Source organism: Dreissena polymorpha, chromosome 3, assembly GCF_020536995.1.
Source record: "Dreissena polymorpha isolate Duluth1 chromosome 3, UMN_Dpol_1.0, whole genome shotgun sequence".
Lineage (NCBI taxonomy): Eukaryota > Metazoa > Mollusca > Bivalvia > Myida > Dreissenidae > Dreissena > Dreissena polymorpha.
In genome coordinates, this window is record NC_068357.1 from 133,101,712 (window position 1) to 133,128,227 (window position 26,516).

Sequence of the window (26,516 nt, forward strand, 5' to 3'; positions counted from 1 at the left end):
AACTCCACCCACGAACATTCCAGAATCCACATTTAACCTAAGTTTATCGTTATAGTATCTGTCATTTCTGTGACTTTCTGATCTGTCTTGGTATCTGTACTGTGCTGAAGAAGAATCGCGAGAGCCTCTATAATTTCTGCTTCTTCCTGCAAAAGAATCACGATGGTCTCTATTGTAACAACGATCACTATCTGAAAAAGAAAAGTTTCTGTCATTTGTATGATTTTGATAATATGCACCACTCGAATGGTCATTTCGCGAGTAATCAGACACTGAACTATGCTTATCACCATTTCTATATGTACCACGGTATTGCGATTCACCACCTCTTGAAGATCGTTGGCTACTTTCGACTACCCGGTCTCCATGAAGCGAGATGTTACAACCATTTTCTTGTAACACATTTACTATAGTTTTCAAATTTCTGCTCATAGACCTCTCCTCGTTTGTCTGATCTTTGTAAATAAATACTTTGCCAACATTTTTGGCGTCTTTAAATTTGCGTTTAGCGTTAAGAATTATCTTCCTTTCTTCTGTTGCTTGAAGAGTAGCGATGACTATTCCATCACCGACATCACTAGACTTTCTGAAGGTGTTAAGAACAGTGATTGATTTGATTCCTAAGCCCTCACCTATCAGCGAGTTTACTTTAGAATTAAGGTTTTCACCATCATGGAAGGGTAAGCCCTTTATCACAAAGTTACAGTCACTTTTGTTATCGTTACTGACTACAGAATGTACATTATTTTGTGTGACACCAGAAATGGAGTTAATTTTTGCTTTTATATCGGCGATATCTTAGCAAAAATCACGCTTTAAGTCTTGTATTTTATCATCACACTCTTTTATGAGGTTTTTCATCTCGGTGTTCATACGTTTGCCAATCACACCAGCCATTATATGCACTAATTTATTTTCTAGGGAATTTTCAAGTTTATCCATTCTACTGTAGATGTTGTCTGTTAGCAAATCAAGATTTCCAGATAAGCGTTGGACCATTCTCGTTAAATTTAAAATTTCATTTCTGAGCCCTGTGTCTCTGTTTTCCACATAATCATTCATTGTTGCACCAGTATTTACATTAATATTTTCACCACCAGATTGCACGGTTATTGTTTCTACATTTAGAGTTGAGACTGTTTTAGCTGATGTGGGTGAGTGTTTTGTTACACCGATAGTTCTTGCTTTCTTTATAGCAGAATCATATTATTCAAAGTCACTGGTGGTTGGTTCAGATCTGTTTCTTTTTCTCCTGGGTGAACACACCTTACTAACAGCACAAGGTGCCATAATTGCAGCAACATATTCCGCAGAAGATACAGTGTCAATACCTGAACGCACACAATCAGGGCAAACATTCAAACGCTCTTCCTTATTCAAGCTGTTCTCTTTATTTTCACTACTGAACAGACTTTTTACACGGTCAGCCATTATGTAATACAGTAGGTGGTTACATATTAAGAGATAACATATAAACACAGGATGCCAATATCACAGATGTCTTATTTAAGTCTATTTTGAGTACACTCGAGCTCCAGAGCACAGTAATTCAATTTCAAAATATTTATCCGAAATCGTTGGCTGTGCGGGTACTACTACACTCTTACACGTGTCTCCGCCAAAAGCCCCCAAAGTCTAATTCGTTACCAAAATCGTCCTCCTGCTGGTAGTATGTATAAAACGTATCATCAATAAAATGTCTTTACAATCTTAAAACGTTTATTTTGTATAATTTATCAAATATTTTGGTATTTGTTTTTACTTTTTACAATATGGCAGCCAGCCAGTTAGGTTGCAAACTATATGAGTATATGTTAAAATTGAATATTTCATGTATTGTGTAACCACGTGTTCAACTTTCCAAGGTGCTATTTAAATGAACACCATAATGCTATAATGTGAGCGTAACACAATCAGGACACATTTACATTACTTTAAAGTGTGTTTAATACAAGTATTGTGCCTTAAATGCGTAAACTTAGGCTTTATGTTTCCATAAAATAGAAAAGAAAAAGATTACAGAAGAGAAACATGATCGCTGATCATTGTAAATAATGATGGGTAACCATTGAAATGCCTTCAATTCGATACCATATTATTTGTGTATATGGTGAATTCGTTAGAAAGACTTGTTTATCGAGTTTATTGACCATATCACCAGCAATATTTCCTACCATGGTATCCAGAAGACTCGTAAGTCGGGTTATACGGAACAGTGCAAAATACTGGAGATGACTCTGTTTGAGGCGACCCTGTGTCTGTAATGTATTAAGCAAATCTAGTGGAGTTTCTTTAATTACTTCGATGGCAGTGTCCCTGGTTTTGGAAGTTAAACTCATGTGAAGCGGACCCTTTGAATGTTCATCATGCGTCCGTTCAATGGTAAATGCGTTTCTTTGGAGTATTTTCTACAATGTCGGTCTTTCTTCTAGGTTCACGTTTTGTCCCTAGAACATTCCGACTATGTTTTTCATTTTGATATAACTTAAGATATTTGTTCCAAGGAATTCATGCGTGCGATGCGCATATTTAATGATGTATCATGAAAACAATATCTAATTGTATGTAGTTGTAGTGTTTTCAGAAAAGTATCAGAGCGTCATGCCCGTTAAAGATGAGATTCCATTTTATCAAAATCCTGTTTTCTTTAAAATACAAAATCATATGTCCAAGCGAATTATACTAGCAGTCTCTTTATTTCAACTTGTGTTACCTGGTATCAATTTAAAGACGAATATATTCTTTAAAAAAAATTCAAATCGCCTAAAAACACGCCGGTAGAAAACTGGTTTATGCCGCATTCAATAATGGTACAAACAACAGAAAACGTAGTTATTTTCTTGACCTTTATATCCTTTAATATCCAAAATAATGTTGAAGAAACATTAAAGAAACAGTAACAACAAAGTTAATGTCTGAGATTACCAGATAAAGATGTCTGTAATTTATCTTAAAAAATTAATTGAAGAGAAGTCACTCTCTATAGATACTATTTTCCACAACATGTCATATTTGACGATGCTTCTTCAGCAGCTCGTCTTAGTTATCATACCATGAAAACATTCTTCACAAAGGCGACCTATGTAAAAGACCGAGCCAGTCCGATTGATATAGCTCGATTTTTCTACCGTACTCGGGAAATTTAACGCTTAATCAGTTGTTGTCGGCTATTATTATGCCCCTTTACGAAGAAAAGGGAGCTTATAGTGATCGGACAGTCCGTCCGTCTGTCCGTCTGTCTGTCCGTCTGTCTTTCCGTCACACTTTGCGTTTATGTTTCGAAAAATGCTCATAACTTCTATGTCCCTTGAGATATAACCTTCATATTTGGTATGTATGTGTATATGGACAAGGCCTTTCCATACGCACAAAAATGTTCACCCGTGTGACCTTGACCTTGAACTTAGGGTCCGCATTTAGGTTTCGAAATCTGCGATACAGTTTCGATAAATGCTCATACCTTCTATGTCCCTTGAGATATAACCTTCATATTTGGTATGCATGTGTATATGGACGAGGCCTTTCCATACGCACAAAAATTTTCACCCCTGTGAACTTTACCTTGAGCTTAGGGTCCGCGTTTAGGTTTCGAAATCTGCGTTTAAGTTTAGAAAAATGCTCATAACTTCTATGTCCCTTGAGATATAACCTTCATATTTGGTATGCATGTGTATATGGACGAAGCCTTTCCAAAGGCACACAAATTTTCACCCCTGTGACCTTGACCTTGAACTAAGGGTCCGCGTTTAGGTTTCGAAATCTGCGTTTAAGTTTCGAAAAATGCTCATTAATTATATATCCCTTGAGATATAACCTTCATATTTGGTATGCATGTGTATATGGACGAGGCCCTTCCATACGCACAAACATTTTTAACCATGTGACCTTGACCTTGAACTTAGGGTCCGCGTTTAGGTTTCGAAATCTGCGTTTAAGTTTCGAAATATGCTCATAACTTCTATGTCCCTTGAGATATAACCTTCATATTTGGTATGCATGTGTATATGGACGAGGCCTTCACGTACGCACAAAAATGTTCATCCCTGTGACCTTGACCTTGAACTTAGGGTCCGCGTTTAGGTTTCGAAATCTGCGTTTAAGTTTCGAAAAATGCTCATAACTTCTATGTCCCTTGAGATATAACCTTCATATTTGGTTTGCTGAGGCCTTTCCATACGCACACACATTTTTCCCTCTGTGACCTTCACCTTGAACTTAGGGTCCGCGTTAAGGTTTCGAAATATGTGTTTAGGTTTCGATAAATGCCTATAATTTATATTAAAGCGTTTATAGGTGGCATATGTCATCCTATGGTGACAGCTCTTTTTTATGCCCCCGAAGGAGGGCATATAGTGCTCGGACTGTCTGTCCGTCTGTCCGTCTTTCCGTCACACTTTGTGTTTATTTGTTATTAATTTGCTTAATCGGTTGCAAATGGTGCCTTTGGCTTTGTGAGATTTCGATTTTAATGGTCTTTTAGCTCGAGTAATCAATATGAAATATATGAAGTGGAACTATCCTACTCACGTCGGCGTTACGTTTCCGTGTCGTTTCTGTTAGCGTGCAAATGTTAACGTTTTCGTACTACCCCATTTATTTTCATTGTCCCTTGACATATTGCTTTCATATTTTGCATATTTCTTTACCAACATCACCCCAACCTATAAACAAGAGCAGACAACTCTATCAAGCATTTTGTCATAATTATTGCCCCTTTTATACTTAGATAATGCATATTATTGATAAATCTATGTTAAAGTTTGCGTGCTACCCCAAATATTTCCTATATCCTTTGACATATTGCTTTTATATGTTGCATACTTGTTTACCAACATGACCCCAACCTATAAATAAGAGCAGACCCCTGTATCAAGCATTTTGACATAATTATGGCCACTTTTACTCTTAGATAATTGAACATTTTGCTTAAATTGCTATGACTTCTTTATTTATTATCACATTTGATTCATACTTTGACAAAACAACACTTACCTGACATTCCACAATGCACTCCACCCAAACAATACCCCACGCCCCTACCAAGAATCCCTTCCCCCCCTCCGCAACCTCCCCCCCCAATTTTTTTTTCAAACATCATCTAATAATTTACCACACCCCACATTATACCCCCTCTCAGCCCCCCCACCCACCCCCTACCCCCACCCAAAAACATTTTTTTTCCTTTTTTATTTTTGAAAGCTCGTCTAATTAATGACCACACACCACATTATAGCCCATCTCACACCCATTTTTTTTTTCCTTTTTTTATTTTTTAAAGATCGTCTAATAAATTTTTCAATATTAACAATTTCCCCATGATGGCTTACGTTATACTGTCAAGCACTGAAATAGTGCTTCTGACAGCTCTTGTTCAATATTGAAGATAGCAACTTGATATTTAGCATGCATGTGTATCTCATGCAGCTGATCATTTTGAGTGGTGGAAGGTGATGGTCATCCTTCAAGGTCAAATGTCAAAATATATGGCGTCTGTCCGTCCGAAAACTTTAACATTGGCCATAACTTTTTTATTCTGAAGATAGCAACTTGATATTTGGCATGCATGTGTATCTCATGAAGCTGCACATTTTGTGTGGTGGAAGTTCAAGGTAAAGGTCATCCTTTCAAGGTCAAAGGTAAAAAAAAAATTCAAAGCGGCATTCTTATGAAGCTGCACATTTTGATTGGTGGAAGTTCAAGGTCAAGGTCATCCTTCAAGGTCAAGGTCATCCTTCAAGGTCAAAAGTCAATTTTTTTAAATCAAAGCGGCGTTCTCACGAAGCTGCACATTTTGAGTGTTGGAAGTTCAAGGTCATCCTTTTAGGTCAAAGTCATCCTTCAAGGTCAAAGGTAAAAAAAATTCAAAGTGGCGTTCTCATGAAGCTGCACATTTTGAGTGGTGGAAGTTAAAGGTCAAGGTCATCCTTCAAGGTCAAGTTCATCCTTCAAGGTCATGGGTCAATTTATTTTTCAAAGCGGCGTCATCATGAAGCTGCAAACTTTTAGTGGTGGAAGTTCAAGGTCAAGGTCATCCTTCAAGGTCATCCATCAAGGTCAAAGGTCCAAAAAATAATTCCAAGCGGCTTGCTCATAAAGCTGCACATTTTGAGTGGTGAAAGTTCAAGGTCAAGGTCATCCTTCAAGGTCAAAGGTAATTTTTTTTCAAAGCGGAGCAATAGGGGGCATTGTGTTTCTGACGAACACATCTCTTGTTTAAATTAATTGTATATTCATATTTATGTCAATTTTCTGTAAAATGGCCTCTATATTATCGGAACACATACTCAAAAAGCATGTTGATGCAGTTTTTTTTAAAGAGAAGTTTGTTTAATTCTAATCGGCATACCTCGCTGATTTTCATTGATAAAGGTTTAGGAAGCTAAGCTATAAATAGGACAGCATATTCTGGGAAAAAGATTTAATAATAGTTTTAAATCAGTTATATTCAATCCATTATATGTTTATAGATCAATGAAATAACTATGCTTTTTCTGTATTGTATTTGACATTTGTCGTGATTCTGTAAATAAATTGCGAATGAAAACGTGTATAATTAATGTTAAACGCGATCATGAGTGTAAAGAAAACGAATTATTTCGAACCTGCCATTTGTTAACGTTAAAGCGAGTATGGTATATAAACAGGATAATAACCCCGTGCGAAATCTATGAAACTCGCTCTTGTGCGTGCTCTCCCATTTTGCATATTTAATAAACATTTCAAACAGAAATTACAGAGCCACATCAGTGCACACACTAGTTTTGATAATGCATTCGTTTGTTGGATATTGTTTTCTGTTTTAAACACATATTAGGTCATATCGCGGAGATTTAGTTACCCTTACCATGTGTTCATGGGCGAACTCACGTATTCAAGTCGTATTCGACTATGTGCTCATACCTACTTTCGGGAATCATCATGAAATTATTGCCGTACTTAACGAACAAACATGCCTTAGCCTATTGAATTAGAAAAAAAAACACAATAATCAAAAGAGAAAAATTATATGTTCATGCACATGGGCATGTGAAATCACGTCCGTACACATAACATCATTAACTTAGGAAAGGAAACAACGAAATATAAAGTTTGATACGATGAAATTAAAGATCATGTGTAATTAAAGCACACGTCAAGTTTTTAATATATCTGCTACGTAACGTAATGTTATAACTCACACACGTTTTACTGTTACAGAACTTTTTTTTAAGATAAGTGATACAGAAAATACACGTCGATTATCTTTTTAAAGATTTCTTGTTATTATTTGATCGAGAATGAAACCCGCTGAATGGGTGAAGTTCCTCACGGGTACTTCTTCCCCGTACCCCCCCCAATTATTTTTCGTTCCCTACAATTTTCATACCCATTTTTTTTCGTACCCAAATTTTTTTCGTAACCAAATGTTTTCGTACCCAAATTATGTTGGCATAATTTGTGCACCCAAAATTTTCGTACCCATTTTTTGTACCCAAAATTGTCGTACCCACCTACACAAATGTGGTGATGTAGATATACTTAAATTGATGCTTTTATATCCATCCTCTTCAAAAGCATCGTCACACCAGTACTGTCAGAACTTTGATTTAAAATGGCATTTTCTCAATCATTAATAATCCAATTTTAATTGTTGGGTACGAAAGCTTTGCTGATATGAGATTTGACTAAGGTTGTCAGGAAAAGTTAAAGTACCATGGTTGCACTGATTGCGTTCATTAATGCGTGATGATGTTAATGTAAATATAATGTTGTAATACGTACTCGCATTGTGAAAATAAAACCAAACGACATCACTTAGAAACAATTATACAGTTAGGCATAAGGACAGATGTGTGTCTCCAGTTGTTTTGCCTTTAAATAACAAGAGGACGCGTACTCACAATTTATACACAAATACGTAAAAAATATCTAAGAGAGGAGAATCTTTAGCATTAGGCAGTCTTTCAGCGAGAATTCAGCTTGACATTCTTGTTCGGCGTGCTTTGTCATCCAGCAGTCTGACAGCGTGTAATACGGCTACTGCAGTCCTCCAGCGAGTATTCAGCATAAAACAGTGCGGCAGTTAGGATCCATCATCGACCTTCGCTTTCATTATCAAACTGATTTATCAGCATGTAGCATATAACCAAGTGTACATAACGTTCAAGGTACTGGATGTGCGCTTCTTACCCCTAACGCAATATTTTTTACCAAACGTACAACTAACGCTGCATTTAAGTCAAATTATGTCTCAACATAGGATTTACACATGTTTGTTCTTGCCCTAAACACTTTGATCTTCAATCTTTGTTTATCATATTTATTTTCTAGGCGATTCTGAACAATGCACTACTAATAAAACGAACCTCAATGGACTATTAGACAAATTGTATAATGTTAGGTGTGAAGTACTGTTCAGTGATATATGCGCTTGATTTGAACATAAACAATACTTATAAATTCGAATGTTTATTTTTCGGAATGGAGTATGTTCGGCAGTATATCAATAAGGATCGACGTATGCTATGTTTATTTTACTTCACAGGCACAAACAATATGTATCGACTCGCCTGCGTTTGATAGCGCAGAAATGACACAAGATACATTGAAAAATGAAATAAAAAATACGTAAAATATAATCATTAAACAATTGAATTGAAGTAGCAAAACGATAAGCCATATCATAATGACAATTTAACTTGAGTAACATACATAAAGAGAACTATGTAACTATGTAATTGGTTTGCGTAGCTTACAAAGCCCCATAAATTATTCGGAAATTAACACATGTATAAGCACAATAATTACATGACTCGGTTCCTATCCACACAAACGTGGTGATTGATATCTTAGCCCTTCAGCATTGTCTAGTCAATCGTTAACTTTAGCATTTGTGCATCAAATGCTTTCATCGAAAAGTGAATGCTAATTTAATATAAATATGTTCCTATACTTGGTAATATAGACATTAACATAGGATTTCAAATGGTTGCACAATAAACACTTGCAGAGTATAATATAATATATGATTTATATATTTAAAAACGCGACTTTCTTAACTGTACCGTATGTAAAGGTATTAAATTGAATTTGACAATTCTTTGAGTTTCCTCTGGAAAAGTTTGGTCATTATATCGTTAGTTTTAATAGAAATTGTGCAAGTATGCACTTTAAGTATAACACATATGTCTGTCGATTAAACACAAACAGACATTTGCATCAAAAAAATGCAACTATAGTTATAATGATGTGTTAATCATTATAATATGTTCTTGTTTCCATTTGAAGACCTTCGTAGTCGTTTGTTTCTTGTAACCGTGGAGATATCGTGTCGTACTCATCTGATCTGAGTGATGACGGACTTGTAACTATCGTATTGTTCTCCGTACCGGACTGCCTATGACATTATATACCAAAAACACATACAATAAATACTTCAAAGAATAGCAACCAACTAAATGTAATTCATAATTAAGAAGCATGCATACCTCTTCCTCCTTAGCTTTATGTAAAATGTGGCAAGTACGATATTACACCCAACAGCAATCGCAAGGAACACTACTACTGCTACAAACGCACTTATTGGTATTCCTTTTGAATCTTTATCAGATACCGTGGGAAAGGTATGTGCTGCAAAAACAGAAATCTTTCATTAAATATTTCTGTTTTGAGTCAACACTTAACAAACATATTCATTTACCGTAACATTAGAAAACGCCATAAGTGTTTCAATGATATTTGATAACATGAAATGATTCTATAGTTTGCTATCAAATCTTATCGATTTCGGAAACTATAGACAATTCATAGATATCTGCTAGGTCTTCTCTAGATGTACAAATAAGAATGCAAAGTTATGCAATGTATCTTCGGAGGTCACGCACAATTATCATGTACTTATTATCACACATAGTTGTACGCTAAAAAAAAAAATCAGAATGCATAGTAATGCGCTAGATGTTCATTAGATGTTCACATTACAATGTTTAGATATGTCCCATGACTTCATCTAATGTTAAACTCAAACGGCATCAATATGCGGCAGATCTTCTTCAAATGTTCAAATCATAATATCAGCTATTCACTACGTCTTTAGCAGACGTTGATATAAGAATGTACATTTATTCGCTAGATGCTCAACCATATCAATATGCTAACCAGAATGCATTTGTATTAAGTTGATTTACACCAAAGTTTTAAAATAGAAAGTATAGTAATGAAATATGTATTCCATCATATGGTACTATTTTCCAGGTCTTCAGTAGATATTCAAATGCATAGCTCTGCAAAATGTCTTCATCAGAGTCGCACATCATAATACAGGTGGTTGTACTGCGTTTTCTTTAGATGTTCATATAAGTTACCATATGTATGCTCTAGATATTCATTACATGTTTAAATCTGACTACGTAGCTGATTACTAGTTTTTCTTCAGATACTCAACTCAGAAAACAATGCTATACCATGGGTTAAAACAGATTTGCAAATCAGAATACTTATACAGTAGGTTTTGATGAGATTTTAAAATCGGAATACATAGCTATGCAAATGGTATTCATCAGATGTGCAAACCCGTAACACATAATTAGAGCTATGCACTCGGCCTTCATCAGATTATTAATCAGAATGCATAGACATGCGCCGGGCCATCATCGGATGTTCGAATAAAATGCAACCCTACTAACAAGGTCCTCGTCAAATGTTCATATCAAAACGCATTCTCATTTCATTTCTCTAAAATGTTGCGTAGCGTTACCTAATTGTGTTGGCCTAATTAAAGACTTAAAACCAGGCCGCTATACAGCATTTTGTAAAATAAAGCCAACGTCAAATTAATTAAATTGGAGTCATGGTCATTGGAATCAAAGCTGCAAGGTTTAGAATTTCAAAATTAATTGAATTGGTCTCCTGCCGCACGAATGAAAAACGAATAGAAATATGTTTTATTAATATGTTAAGGGCAAGCTGACTCTAAGGGAGTACTCCGCACAGTTGTGTGACATTTTATGATATGCATTCTTTAATTGATTAGATTATGGATCGTTTATATAAATACATACATCAAAAGTACCATAGGACATTGACAAATGGAGATGAACGAGAAGCAAAACCTATTTTTGGAGAGATGCTTGCAAATATTAGGGCTTCAACATGATACAGCTACAGATAGCAGAGCAAACGGGAATTTATTGTAGGTATGGTTATTGTACATAAAGCTAATTACTTGTATTGTGGTGCTCATTTACCCTTTTATGCAATTGACTAGTATGATAGTAATTGTACTTACTACGCAGTAGCTCATAATGCAAGTCTTGCCGACAAAAATCTTCGCTATTAAGTATTTGTGCGGTATTTTTTAAACAAACTTTATTAACATGATGCAGGTTATTAAATTGTAAAATCACAACTTATGTCTTATATATGATGCTGTGTTATGCATTTGAAGGTACAACAACAGTATGTCTATGGTGATGCGCTTGATATTGAAGTTTGTCTCCCAGTTCAAAGAGCTAGCATGAGATGTTCAATCACAAGATTGCCTGCTAAGTCGGATACAATTACCTAATGCGTTGCCACTATTGCATTACTGATTATCTCCACAAAAATAACGCCCCACACATGATCTAAGGGACACAATGATTAAACATCGATACTTTGTTTTATCAAGAAACAAATAACGTAAGACATTGCCTTTTATACAGAACTTTAACAAAAACACTGACAATTATAATAAAACAATCATTATTTTAATCATTTCACGTGGTTGTTATATTAAGGTTTTGAATAATTGCCGATTAGAATTGCGAACCTTGAAGACCTGTCTATGAATGCCCACTGTTGATTGATTCGTAACAAAGCCTTCCGCTTTTTGTAAATAAATGCACGATTCTTTAAAACAAAATCCAGTGCACATCTACACCTGCTAATCAATATATGTTCATATGTAATGTTGTTCTGGAGCTGTCTGTGACACAAGATAATGACATCTTTTTGCTAAGTCAGCGTCTAAAAATTCTACACAACTGAAAATTGTCATTTACACGCTTGTTGGAAGCAAACCTATACAAATAATATGTCGAATTGGTATAAAGAAAGTTTTTGAGTCTTACCATTCAGTTTAAATGAATTATTTGCTTTAAAAACAGTCATCATCTTAGATGTTTCTTTTTTTCGCTAGCACGTTATTTATATTTATAGAAAAAAATCCCATGACCATGACTCCATTTTCGAATTGGTGTTTTCTAAGAAAAAAACATGATTATATACCATTAAAATAATCGATGTGTATTACATGTTTTCAAAAAGATCGTATAAAATTAAAGAATTTATAAACATTTGTATTTTTTAAATACATATTTAAAAACAGTCCGTACGTGTACAAACAACAAAAATAGTGACAATTAATTTTCGCTATACGTGCGCGTGCAATTGCCGTATTACTTTAACGATAATATGAGCAATATAAATAAATATAATGTTTATATTCTCAATTTACGGGGTGAAATAAAAGCCATAAAAATGTTGGTATGATACCAATACTGCAATTATCGAATCGCCAGCCTTTTGAACACAAATTGCTTGGACAGTGACCGTTGATATGGTCGCACACAGAGTTGTCTTTGCAATGACATAACGACGCGCAATTCTTTCCAAAAGAGCCCTGCATGCATTCTGAATACACGGATCAAGATATAGGTACATTGAAACTAATTAAAATACGCAATAGAGCAAACCATGAATTGACAAAACAAAATCAGGTTAAACATGGCAAAACATCATCATTTTCTTAGAGTTGCAGAAACACATTGTATGATTTTAAAATCGGTGATGTACATGTTTAATTTAATACCTGTGCTGCAGTTATGACCTGTCCATTCCGGCGAACACTCTTTGTCAGAACAGTTGCCAGACACGTGGTCACAGCCTATGCCTTCCTGACAATGGCAGGGGAAGGAGCAGTTCATCCCAAAGGAACCACTGTCACAAGCTTGAAAAAACCCCATATCGATCATTCCACAATATCGTAGTTCTTGCATTTATAATCGATACAACATAAAAATGAATGTAAAACCATTGCTTAAGGTTTATAAATTTTGGTATTTATAACAAATACTAAAAATGTTAAACGTTAAATGCTTTGAAATAAGATGAAAATTAACAAGATAAGTATTGATGCAAAGCATCAAAGGGCGTCGGGAATTTCAGTGTTAAAGGCACTCAATGAAGTTACATGGAACAATTTTATTTCTACTGTACATATTAATATATTGGCCAATTGTTTTAAACAAAATAGAAAAAGATACTGGCATAACCATTATCTATGATTTTGTGTTATAACCCCCAAATAACCATTATCTATGATGTTGTGTTATAACCCCCAATTAACCATTATCTATGATTTTGTGTTGTAACCCCCCAATATTTCATAGTTCATTTTATTTACATTGGTTTCCCTTTTTTAATGGCATCAGTGTGAAGTTTTCATTAATGGAACAGAACTGTGTAGGTTTTAAAAAATCTGCTTCATCTTGTAAGCGTAATTTCATTTTTTCTCAACTTCAAGGGGAGATGATTCTAAACTTATTCTTACGTTGCTCATTTACGATAGGGGTTGAGTACTCATTGATATGAAAACACTGTAAAGGTTTAAATGTGTAAACGAACCCCCCACCCTCTCACACATATATTTCATGGGCATAATAAAAACAAAAAATGGTTATAATAAAACAGCACTTAAACTAAAATGTCTACATCAAAACAAAAAGTTAACACAAATAAAATAATTTGATTTACTGGGGCTCGAACCTTGGGCCTCTCACATTTGAAGCGAGCGTGTAACCACTACACTACGGAACCGCTTGAAAAATCACCTTCTAACTAAGATATTTATAAGTGACTGTAGTGTAACGGTTATCAATAAAGCAATAAACCGTGTAATCCCTGTCGTCCTGTAAAATTGATGAAAATACGCGTTAACCGAAACTCGAACAGCAAAAGTCTGCGCTATTGTTAGAAAAACCACAAAATAAATATATTTTGATTATGTTTTGTTTATACAAAACCAGAAAGTTTCACCGGTTCGCGTATTTGCCCAGTTCCTGTGATCTTTTATTATTGCCCAGTCCCTGTGTTCAGTTATTAATTAAAAGAATTATCTTTGCATTATTGGCAATACATGTTGTAGTAAATGTAATAAGCACAAATGCAGTACTTATTTACACTAATTTAAAAAAAAAATCAACACTATGCAAGATATTCTGACAACAAAAATATATACATTGATCCGTAAAATAACTTCTCCTCCCATAAGCGAAAAAAAAGTATTACATACGAGTCGCCGCACTTCAGTGCGACGCCAATGATCATTGGTAAATTTGTTATTTGCTATTATAAAAAAAGAGTGCAAAGACAGCCTCTTTGGATTTGAGAGCTTATCTAAATGCAACTGTAAAGAAAGCGTTTCATGCGACAACGTTTATGGTATGTACAAAAGATGTGATTGGAGAAATATTAACATTAATTATACTATTGCTGATGCAATATGTCCTTTGTAATGATTACTGTTAAAGTGGTACTACCAAAATATAACCGCGGCTACAATACAAATGACATATTCGCCCAAACGTGCATCATGATTGAACAATTACAACTTACATGGAAAATTATAACTTACTACATTGCAGAACAAATTATCATAGCAGTTCTATTCGCATCATTTGAGAATGCAGCAAATCTTTCGTTCGTCAAACAAAGGGAAGTTAAATATAATTCGTAATCATGTTGTAAGTTGTAAAATTTTAGCCAGGAATGAAATGCGATTATTTGGAACTTTATTGCGGGATGTATATACTAATATACCAACAAACTGACGGTAAAAACATTAAATTTATAATCACAATTTTTGTGACGCAGAAGATATATTGAAAGTTGTTTTAAAGGAATGTCGATGACGATATTTTAACAATATTTTAACAATATTTATTTGACGTTTTTAAAGGTTGAAGCATTTACTGATACCTTTTGACTTCTAGGGTAATTTTTGTTATACACCCTACATACACATGTACATTGCTATTAAACTATCGCATGATATATTGCATGAATACTCGAATTAATGATATTGTAAAAATCCTTAAAAATGCATAGATTTATAAATAAATATAGTTTCTTTAAAAAATACAGTTATTTCGACGAATCGTAGCATCATTAGTTTAGATGATATCTTACAGTTCAATTATACAAAGTATATTACACTCGAAAGATCAGCAAAGAATATCAACAAAAAATGACGATTTAATGTTTAATGATTAATTATAACAATTGTTTGAATTTTTATATGATTCAACACGTGACATAAATGTGGGAAAACTATATCTGATACGTCTAATAATAGATAAAAAAAGATACGACAAAGAACTAATTTGTTTTAACCATGCATAACGCTGGAATATACCACACATAATATTACAATGTGCATGTTGGAAATTGGAATGTTGTACACTTGCTTATTATATTCTATATATTATGTATCATTAACAGGATTCGTCATCAATATGTAAACGTTTCAGATAACAACAGTACAATTAAACGAATTGCTGTTGTAAATGAACAGATAAAACTTTCTTCAGTTGCCATAGGTCCATCCAGAGGCACACTGATTATCAGTGCGATTGCCAAAGATGTGTTGACATTTTAGCACTTCCTTTCAATGACATTCCGATGAGCAGTTTGCACTAAACATATCTCGTTGACATTCTGTACAAAAATGTCACAATTAATATTTAAAAATGTGATTATTAGTTTGTAAATTCCCTATATAATTGCTATTGGTATATCCTTAACACAGTACAGAATGTCGACTAAAGGTCTCAGATCGCAAATGAAGCAATGCGTTACATTTTACATGCATTATTTTTACCGTACATTTAAAAATAAAAACAATTGACATGGGATATGTTTATTCGAGATAATTGAATATTTTCTTGAGAAATGCTCAAGGTAGTTTGTATATATATATATTGAAATTATGTATGACTTGAAACTAGTCTTCAAGTATTGAGGTTGACTTTGTACATTTGTAATAAATGATATGTAAGTATAAGAAGCGATTCATTTTATAATGTTAATTTTCATTTGTTGAAAGGTAAAACTCTAGAGAGATCGTTTAGAAGTAAACATACTTTCCAGTTACTTTAGTATGTGAGGGTCTGTTCTTAGCTTTATGATTCAATAAGCATAACATTCCATATAATAATTATTAAAGCGAGTATAACAATAAACCTACTTACATGTGTTTCATTAGCAACGCAAAAAGTTTTTCAAACAAATCAGCACCATTGCAATCTTCCATCAAAATCGCTTTTTCTAAATGACATTTCTTATTTATCATTTTATAATAACTTTGTGGGATGCGTGCGTTCATGTAAAAATGCCAAATTGGATGCTAAACGTTAATACATTTTATAGCTATATTTATTAAAAAAATATAACCAGCACATGCACAAGAATACTTGCTGATATGTTTATATAATCTTTAGTTTAATAATTATGAGGAAAAACACATTACGATAATGAGTTTAGGATCAATAGTCAGTTAAATTAATAAATGAATTGATATATGTAAATTCATTAAACATATATACTGTAGTTGTTCAGTATGTGACTTATTTCAACAGTTCCCGACGATAATATCTGGTACGAACGATATTACTCATATTTCCGTTCACAACAGAAAGTCTCGGTGTATGCAACTTTTATCGCAAAAAGCGGTTTTGAGACGATTATATTGGTCTTTACTCATTGGCCACTCAATCACAACCTGTATTAGGAGCTTTCATATAAAAATCCACGCGATGTTAAATCCAATTATCATGAGTCAATTGTTATAAATAAATGTATTTGACCTGATAATAAACCCATATAAAAACCGTTTTGTTCGATGGACGCTTTAGTAAAACCGAGTATTTATCTCACCGTAAGTGATATATACGTCAATGTGAGTTCTCGCGTTTCGAAATCAATAATAGATAAAGGGTTCCTGGGGTGAAATCTATGATGTGAACTATTGAAATGTTCAAATCAACGCCATGGCAATATGAACGCGTAACAACACTATTTTTGTTCCGATTGCACTTCAGTAACGCAATCGATGTTTTACGACTCATGTGCCATTGACATATGTATTCTCTTAATTTCATAATGTACTTTTTGTCGTATTTCATGTTACTAGTTTGCATTTTGATTTTTACATACTACATTGAAAAACTTCCAAGTTTGCAATATTCATATTCACTTTCGAACGTTTTCTCGTCTCCAAAACATTCTACAGCATTATTCCAAAAACAAAATCTAAGATTTAAATGCTCACAATTACAGATTGCATTGTATTAACAGCTTTGCGGATTTTATACCATAGTGTTGTGAAACGGTGAAGTAGTTTTTCCTTGCTACGCGTTGGTGTATAATTTCTTTCACATAACAGTGATGTAGCATTGTCCTGTTTACAAATGTTTGTTCATGCTATTCTTGTCTACCGGTAATTGCAGTAGATAAAATAGGTTCCAGAAGAACATGCTGCGTGTACTAAAGTTATAATCCAATCGAATATAAAGTACAACAAAATATTTAGTTGATCAGTGTAGCAACCATCCATTGTGTTGATTGTTGCAACACTATTGTAATGAATTCAAATTGCATTCTGAATCCTATTCAAAACAAGCTACCGATAAACGTTAACATATTATAGTTTTTTAATTGAAATATAACTTGTAGAATAACATTTCACTTCACACTGTTCAACGATATTTTTAACTAAGTAGTACAACTTTTGTTACGAGTAGTGTTTTGTTTCCTATATATAAAGACAAAAACAACAACAATAGACTTAACTACCAAATAGATAATCAATACAACAAAATAAAGCGATCGAAACCATGTGACTCGTGGATGACACTAAACACTTATTTTGTAATGTTTCCATTTCCTTAATGAACATTGGCAACATGTATTTTATTATTTAGCTATATTCTTGAAAAGCCGTCATTTCCAAAATCTTGGTCAAAGGGAGTAGTGAAATATATTTTCAAAAAAATGACTCATTCGACCCAAACATCTATAGAGGTATAACATTAGTGAGCTGTTGGACAAAATTGTTTACAATCGTAATAAACGGACGACTTAAAAAGTGGGCTAGTGTAAACGATAAGCTCACATACGCACAGTTCGGATTCAAATCTAACTATAGCACAGTAGATGCACAAAGTAGTAAAAAGAAAATATGCTGTTGTTATATTGACCTAATAAAATGCAATGATTCAATATATCGAAACGGACTATGTTAAAAGCTTATTAAGAGCGGTATTAACGGGGTACAGTATTCGATATATGATGAAGTGATGTACAACGCATGGGAACGTTGTCGGATTTCTTTTATTGCAAAGTTCGATTGTTGCAAGGGGAGGCAATCTCGCCTTTTCTTTTTTCACTTTTTGCTAACGACATCGATTTTTTTAAGTTATAACAATGATAACATGATAGCGTTAGACCAGCTCTCTGTGTTTTTATTATTGTTTGCAGATGATGCTGTATTTTTTTTCTGAAACACAACAAAGATTGCAAACATCTTTATATGATCTATACAAATATTGTAATATATGAAAGCTAAAGGTTAATGTAGAAAAAACAAAATTAGTCAGATCTAAAAAGGATGGAAATAATTCACAGATTGTGCATTTTTTAAAAAATAATGAGCAAATAGAAATGGTCCAAGCATTAAACTATCTCGGCGTTGTACTATCAAGTGGTGGGCCATTTATACAAACTACTCAAACGTTATCAGATAAGTCTTAAAGGGGCCTTTTCACAGGTTTTCACATTTATTAAAGTTTGTCATAAAATGCTTTAGATTTATAAATGTAAACATTGGATCTAAAACGCTCCAGTAAAAAAAATCAAGAATAAAATTTAAAAAAAGAAGAAAAAGTAACCCTCAAAAGGGCTCGAACCACTAACCCTTGAAGTAAAAGTCTACCACTTAGACCACTCGGCTATCCTTGCTCATGTAATGAGGGTGTATTTTATACTTTTGTCTAGTGATCGTATAAAAGGAAGAAAGCGTTGTGTCTAGTTCTGAATCTATTTCAAATCTCAATGTATATAAACAACGTACTCTTAGATATGACGGTAACATCACGTGACGTCTCGCACAATGGCGCGAAAGCGTCATAACATGTACTAATCCCAACATACTCGGGGACGCAAAATATGAACACACACAAAAAAATACACCAATATGCACTTAAAATATCGAAGCATTAAAGAAATAATTTTATACATTCACCATTAATATTAAATCAATGACGAAAATGCATTTTTAACAAAACGTTCTTAGCACGATTATTGTCTTTCGCTACTACATTTATCAGTCAATTTATGACACTGTTTTGTCTCCGACCTCCAATGGATATAGTTTGGTAATTGGGCGATTCGTAATTCCCCCGTCAGTCCGAATGTTTGCGGCTCGTATTCGTTCGTCGTTGCCTTGGGTGAGCGCCTCGACCCTTGTCAATTTCCATCGTGACCGTGGACTTTCATCGTGTACCATGACGATGTCGCCGACTTTTATCGTCTGCTCATTACACCCGGAAATCCGCTGGTTTTCGCGTAAAGCTGTGCGGTATTCTCTTCTCCATCTGCAGCGGAAATCGTCGACAAGTTTTTGCTGCATTTGCGCTCGTTTGGAGATGTTCTCTCTGGTGATGACATTTTGAGAATCCAAATCCACGTCACGGCTGTAGTGTAGCACTGTGATTCGGCGACCGGAAACAAGATGAGAAGGGGTCAGCGGCAGCAAGTCACTCTGCGCGGTACTGATGTAGCTCAGAGGTCGATCATTTATAACAGCTTCTTTTTCCGTGATCACATTCGATAACGTATGGTAGTCAACGGCTTCTATAAATCCACGTTCTCGCTGTTCATTTATAATATCGTCGTATTTCTTGAACATGTACGGGTCTGTTCGCAGACGTTTTATCATGTTCTGCGTACGACTGACGGCTGCATCGTAATTCGTTGGTAATAGTGGTTGGTCTTTTTTAATGGCAGTTTAACACTGTAGTGGTTATCCTTGTAATATATGCAGGTATCAATAAATGTCTGAAGTTCTTCCGAGCCGGAAGTCACCTCCACTTCCGGCGTGTTGCCTATGGACTCTAATTTCCGAAATCGCTCGATGTCAACGGTGATCAAAGGTGACGTCATAACGTTCAGCATATGGTGTATTGTCCCTGCGCTTGTATTTGGCAGCGGGCCAGAAAGAAAATACCCAAGTTTTGATTGTACTGCCGTAGGTCCGTTGCCTCTAACAACGTGATTCTGAACTATCTTCCAGTAAGCATCTGCACCAATCAGCATTGAAATATCAAACGTCTCATGAGCAGTAACTGGGTGTGCTAATTTTAAACCTCGAAGGTACGATAAGGAAGTTATGTTTTTCTGTAAGTTCGGAAGCGGGGCGGCTATGGTGGGCGTAATTAGGACGTCAATCGGGATCCGCTCCTTCCGGTCAGTGATAACGTGCACTGTGACGGTTTTCATTATCTGTACATTTTGAGATGAATGACCAAATGCTGCCAAGTAGTTTGTCTCTGTACCAGTCTCTTTAACATTTAATTCATTCGCAAGGTCTCTGTGATAAAAGATCTCTGAGCACCTTCATCGAACAAGCTATTTGTTTCAATAATACAGTTGCCGGAACTTATTGCGAAACGACAGGTCACCTTCCGACGTTTAATGTCTTCGTTTGATCTTGACGGGGTGAGTTTTTTCCTAGGACATCTACTTTTGGTATGGAATGACGCAGTCGGCATATGTGCGCCGTAAACCGGAAGTTCCCGTGTGTCGCCTTCTTGCATGATGGCAATCCCTTTCTCGATGGCACATCTTAGGTCGGGAAGCTTCCAGCGATTGGTCCCATGATCACGTGCCATACTTTGACGAACTGCGGTCGGTAACTTGTCTCTTATGATAACTTGTCTCTTGGCACTCTTCGAGTGATTCTTATCCTTTTATGCTGGTCTCTAGTCTATCATTAAATGCGTGAAGACTATCAGGAGTGTTCGGTGGTAGATCTAATTGGATCAGCGATTGCATCAGCGCCTCTACTATCTTTTCTGGCTGTCCGAATCGTTGTTTTAGTAGCTCGATAGCTTTCATATAGTTCAAGTTTGTTAACTGGAATCCTGCTATACATGAACTCGCTGCGCCATGAACTAATGCACGAAGTATGCAAATTTCTGCACGTCTGATAATGCCTGGTTTTGGTGTACATAACATTCGAAACTGTCCCAGAACGTCTGCCACTCTACTATATCCCCGTGGAACGACGGCAGAGATAATTTTGGCAACTTTTGAAAAGAAACACTCTGGCTGGTCATTTTCTTCGTAGTAGATTGCTGAAGTGTGTGCCGATTCAATTCTGGAAGACCTGGCTGTATTTCGGCTAATGTGCAAACAATTTCTGTATCGGATTCCGGTTGCCCGCTGTTAGTTTCGTCTTGTGAAACGTTCGATGTAATTTCTTCTTTGTTTCCGCTACGTTTATTCAAAGTATCTTTAGATCTTTGAATCTTTAACTCTAGGTCGAATGAATATGATTTCCCCTCGACCAGTTCCGGTGATAGATCTTCGATATCGTTATGGTTGACGATCTTATAGTTGAAGGTTCTCACTTCTTCTGCTTCCTCCATAATCAGGTGAAGTAATCTCTCGTATTCGGATGTTGTTAACTCGGTTGAGTCGAATCGCTCTAATTCTCTGGATATAAGGCGACGATGACCGTCGCGCATCGCAATAAGCTTGTTTAGCTGCATATTTCGACTCTTGACTATCCTGATCACGGCACCAAAATGTCTTGTGATCGTACAAAAGGAAGAAAGCGTTGTGTCTAGTTCTGAATCTATTTTTTAAAATCTCAATGTATCAAAACAACGTTCTCTTAAATATGACGTTAACATCACGTGACGTTTCGCGCAATGGCGCGAAAGCGTCGTAACATGTACAAATTCCCAACAACTTTATATAAGCGATCCGCGTAGTTTTACAAAATATAACGACAACAACAGAACTCTCCAAATTATTCAATCTTTTCGCGTCGCAACGCTTTATAAATTTCAGGTTTTTAAATCGTCAACAGATGCATATAATGGCTATTTTAGAGCATGGTAATTGTTCAGTATTACCTCACAAATATCGTTTATAAAAACGAAAATTTGAGAATCTTTAACAACTTGTTATAATTTTGTCAATTTACCAAAATGTGAAAAGGCCCCTTTAAAGGCTATGGTGTCGCTTTTTTCAATCACCAAAGACATGCATGTTTTGTTCCTGCTGAATCTGTTTGATTTGTATGTTATTTCAATACTGTGCTATTCGTGAATTTTTTTCCAAATGCTTAGGATATAAAAGAGTTTCTATATTTTTTTAACGAATATTTTTTGTCAAAGTAGGTTCTCCTATTGCAGCAGTATACGGGGAACTAGGGCGATACCCGTTATATATAAATCGCTTTGTACGAATAATAAAAAAAATATTTTATAAAATGGTGTACTGTTAAATAACCCATTTGTACATTATATGGTACACTATGTTATATGAGAAACGGTGCTGAAAATATAATACGATTTTACAATTGGAAAACCAAAGTGCCAGACTTGCTTAAAAATACTGGTTTATAGATGAATGGGTGCATTAAATGTTTTATCTCTATATTATAAACTCGGTATATTGATATGAACATAGGTTTGTGGCGAATTAATTTAAATTTTAAAAGTTTATTATATTATACAAAGAGTTGAAACACCGATTTGAATTTTTTTTATTACCTTAACCCTATCCAAAACTTTAATTTAAGAAAAAAATTATCAAAATTAAGACGTTCGTCACACGAACGCAAATGTAGTTTATGTAGCTCAAATCGAGGACGAGTATATTTTGTAGTTGTATGTCCTCTGTATACACATATTAGAAAACTGTGTGATCGATAAATTCTATCAATCCGACCTAGTATGCATACATTTAAACGTTTGTTAACAAATAATAACACTAAAACGAATCTCGAGACATATTGTAAAAATTCTTTTTAAATTAGAACTTAGTCATTGAATGCACACGTTGAGTAATATAATGGCATAATCCGCCTTATTTAACACATTTTATATACTATTTTTGTCCTTTACGCATTGCTATGCATGTGCTTATTGCTTATATATTGTCAGTTTTGTATTTATGGCGATAAAATAGATATGTTCAGGTTATACGAATTAAGTTTATGGTGTGTTCTGTTCGGTCTAATGCGAATACAATATTATAAGTTCAATCGAATTTACGAAATACCCAAATCGAGTGATTTGTAGCTATACAAATACTAAACGATTACACTAATACTAGCATTATTAACATTAAGAATGATAAAAGTACACGAAAATATGTTTAAGATGTTAAAATCTTAGCAAATGCCTATCAAAACACGTGCGAGTTTTACAGCTATACTATAGTTATATTCAACTGCACAACAATTCAGATATTCCCCATTAGCATAATTACATATATCGTTGTTGAGACAAGTGGTATCACAAGCATTTGTACAACTCCGACCGTAGCTACATGTATCCAAACATGCTGCACAAAACATGTGACCACGCTTTTAAGACTTTAAGACGCGTTTGTATTTATAACATACTTTGCGGAACATTTTATGTTTATTTTACTTGTTAACTTTTAAAACGTATTGGTTACATACGTATCACATGGTCGTTCCCGCCGATCGACAATAATGATAATTCTTTATTGATAAGTCGTGCATTTTATCTAACTTCTTAAAACTATTCTTTTAAACCTGCTGCTTGTAACTATAATATAGATCGCTACGTTCAATCGAAGATATAACAAGCACGTAACACGTACGTAATGTACATGTTTTATCTTTGGAATAGTCATATCCATGCACACACCCGCTGGGACAATTGCCATTCACATGGTTACAGGTTTCGTTATTAAGACAGTTTTCACTACATGCGTGTTTGCAGTTAACGCCGTATCGCCCATAGCATGATTAAGTCCAGATTGTGAATTATTTTACATATAACCTATTTATTTAAATTATATAAAGGTTATTACCGTTACTAGAATATAGGTTTTTAACACAATTGCATATCGCAATATTACAAACACGTTACACTTACGTAATGTACATGTTTTATCATTGGCATAGTCATATCGTCCACACATCCGCTCGGACATTCGCCATTCCCATTGTTACAGGTATCGTTATTAAGGCAATGTTGACTACACGCTTATTGAAATGCGCGCGCAAGCCGGGATCCTCGCTCTTTCTCTAAGGCTTTGTTTACAATTTTATAATGTTAATACAAAGTATTCTGGTGTAGTTTAAAAGGAAAATCTACATGCATAATTGTTATGATACATAATACTGAACTTGGAATTTGTTTTTAAGTGAGTGAGACAATAGTTACAGGGATTTATCACATCGTCTGTGAATTGTTACTTTCTTATTTTAACTCATTGTGACAATTGTGATAAAATGTCATCCTGGATCATTTTATTAAAGATGATCATTCAATTACTTAAAAAAACAAAATAAATCCCAAGTACAGTATTATGTATCTAAACAATTATGCATGTAGATTTTTCTTTTAAACTACACTAGAATACTGTTCATTAACATTATCAAATTGTAAACACAAAAAAAAACATAAAAAACTTTGCCATCGACCGCCTGTAGTTTCGAATTGCTTTGAATACAAAATTATTCGGAATACTATTCAAATAAAGTAAAAGTAATTCGTGTAACTATAGGTCGTATAATACAGAGGAAGATCGAACAACTACAAACACGTTACACTTACGTGATGTACATGTTTTATCTCTGGCATAGTCATATCCATCCATACATCCGCTCGGACACTCGCCGTTCACATTGTTACAGGTTTCGTTATTAAGGCAATGTTGACTACACGCATGTAAGCAGTTAACGCCGTATCGACCAGAGCATTCTGAAGTGAAATTGGGGAATAAGCATACATAAAATTCATCGGAATATATTTCAAATGAAATTAAAGTTATTCGCGTTACTTTTCTATCGATCTTTATATACAAGTACAGATAGCTAAATTACAAACACGTAACACTTACGTAATGTACACATTTTATCTTTGGCATAGTCATATCCATCCACACACCCGCTGGGACAATCGCCATTCACATGGTTACAGGTTTCGTTATTAAGACAGTTTATATTACACGCGTGTTTGCAGTTAACGCCGTATCGCCCAGGGCATGCTGAAGTCCAGATTGTGAATTATTTTACATATGACCTATTTATTTAAATTATATAAAGGTTATTAGCGTTACTAGAATATAGGTTGTTGATACAATTGCATATCGCAATACAAATACGTTACACTTACGTAATGTACATGTTTTATCTTTGGCATAGTCATATCCGTCCACACATCCGCTCGGACATTCACCGTTCACATTGTTACAGGTTTCGTTATTAAGGCAATGTTGACTACACGCGTGTATGCAATTAACGCCGTATCGACCAGAGCATCCTGAAGTTCAGTTTTCGAACACAGGCGCTCGTTGGCAATGTTTTGTTTTATTTATGATTACATGTAATTTTTTTTAGTAACCCGTTGTTTATTATAATGCATACACATACTTAATCAATACAAATCTTCCGACAAACCGTCTTCTTAAAAAACAGATAGTTCGACTGTGTATATAGATATTGACAAGGTAGGGCAATAGCCATATTCTTTAGCAACGGAAATGCGTCATTACCCATAATTAAAACGCTGTCACCCCACTCGCTTATTGAAATGCGCGCGCAAGCCGGGATCCTCGCTCTTTCTCTAAGTCTTTGTTTACAATTGTATAATGTTAATACAAAGTATTCTGGTGTAGTTCAAAAGGAAAATCTACATGCATAATTGTTATGAGACATAATACTGAACTTGGAATTTGTTTTTAAGTGAGTGAGACAATAGTTACAGGGATTTATCACATCGTCTGTGAATTGTTACTTTCTTATTTTAACTCATTGTGACAATTGTGATGAAATATCATCCTGGATCATCTTATTAAATATGATCATTCAATTACTTAAAAAAACAAAATAAATCCCAAGTACAGTATTATGTATCTAAACAATTATGCATGTAGATTTTATTTTTAAACTACACTAGTTTACTTTTCTCTAACATTATCAAATTGTAAACACAAAAAGACATAAAAAACTTTGCCACCGAGCGCTTGTATTTTCGAATTGTTATGAATACAAAATTATTCGGAATACTATTCAAATAGAATACAAGTAATTGTTGGAACTATGGTTCGTATAATACAGAAGAAGATCGAACAACTACAAACACGTTACACTTACGTGATGTACATGTTTTATCTCTGGCATAGTCATATCCATCCATACATCCGCTCGGACACTCGCCGTTCACATT

The 26,516-nt window shown here is 34.7% G+C and overlaps 2 protein-coding genes across 3 annotated transcripts in view; both read right to left on the reverse strand.

Moving 5' to 3' along the window:
* LOC127871519 (receptor-type tyrosine-protein phosphatase epsilon-like) overlaps positions 1-24,072 on the reverse strand; it is a 206,002-nt gene extending 181,930 nt beyond the window's left edge. Inside the window, exon 1 of the mRNA XM_052414534.1 lies at positions 23,941-24,072. The gene's annotated coding sequence lies outside the window, so the exon portion shown is untranslated. The remainder of the gene's footprint in view (positions 1-23,940) is intronic.
* Positions 8,582-13,263, reverse strand: LOC127871525 (multiple epidermal growth factor-like domains protein 10). 2 transcript variants are annotated; one of them, XM_052414548.1, is made up of 4 exons: positions 12,830-13,263; positions 12,514-12,651; positions 9,468-9,609; positions 8,582-9,376 (listed from the first exon to the last, which is right to left on the reverse strand). In XM_052414548.1, exons 1-4 carry the CDS (start codon positions 13,014-13,016, stop codon positions 9,232-9,234), a joined length of 612 nt encoding a protein of 203 aa, XP_052270508.1. In that variant the 5' UTR covers positions 13,017-13,263; the 3' UTR covers positions 8,582-9,231. The 2 variants fall into 2 exon arrangements, with proteins under 2 accessions (XP_052270508.1, XP_052270509.1); XM_052414549.1 differs by lacking the exon at positions 12,514-12,651 and having other exon boundaries at positions 12,830-13,259.
* Positions 24,073-26,516: the final 2,444 nt, after the last annotated feature.

Excerpts from the sequence above, each read along its gene's own strand:
- LOC127871525 (XM_052414548.1), bottom strand. The coding sequence starts at position 13,016 with ATGCAAGAACTACGATATTGTGGAATGATCGATATGGGGTTTTTTCAA. Across the intron at positions 12,652-12,829 it reads AGGTCATAACTGCAGCACAG|AATGCATGCAGGGCTCTTTT; the intron begins GTATTAAATTAA and ends CCGTGTATTCAG. Across the intron at positions 9,610-12,513 it reads ATTCGATAATTGCAGTATTG|CACATACCTTTCCCACGGTA; the intron begins GTATCATACCAA and ends CTGTTTTTGCAG.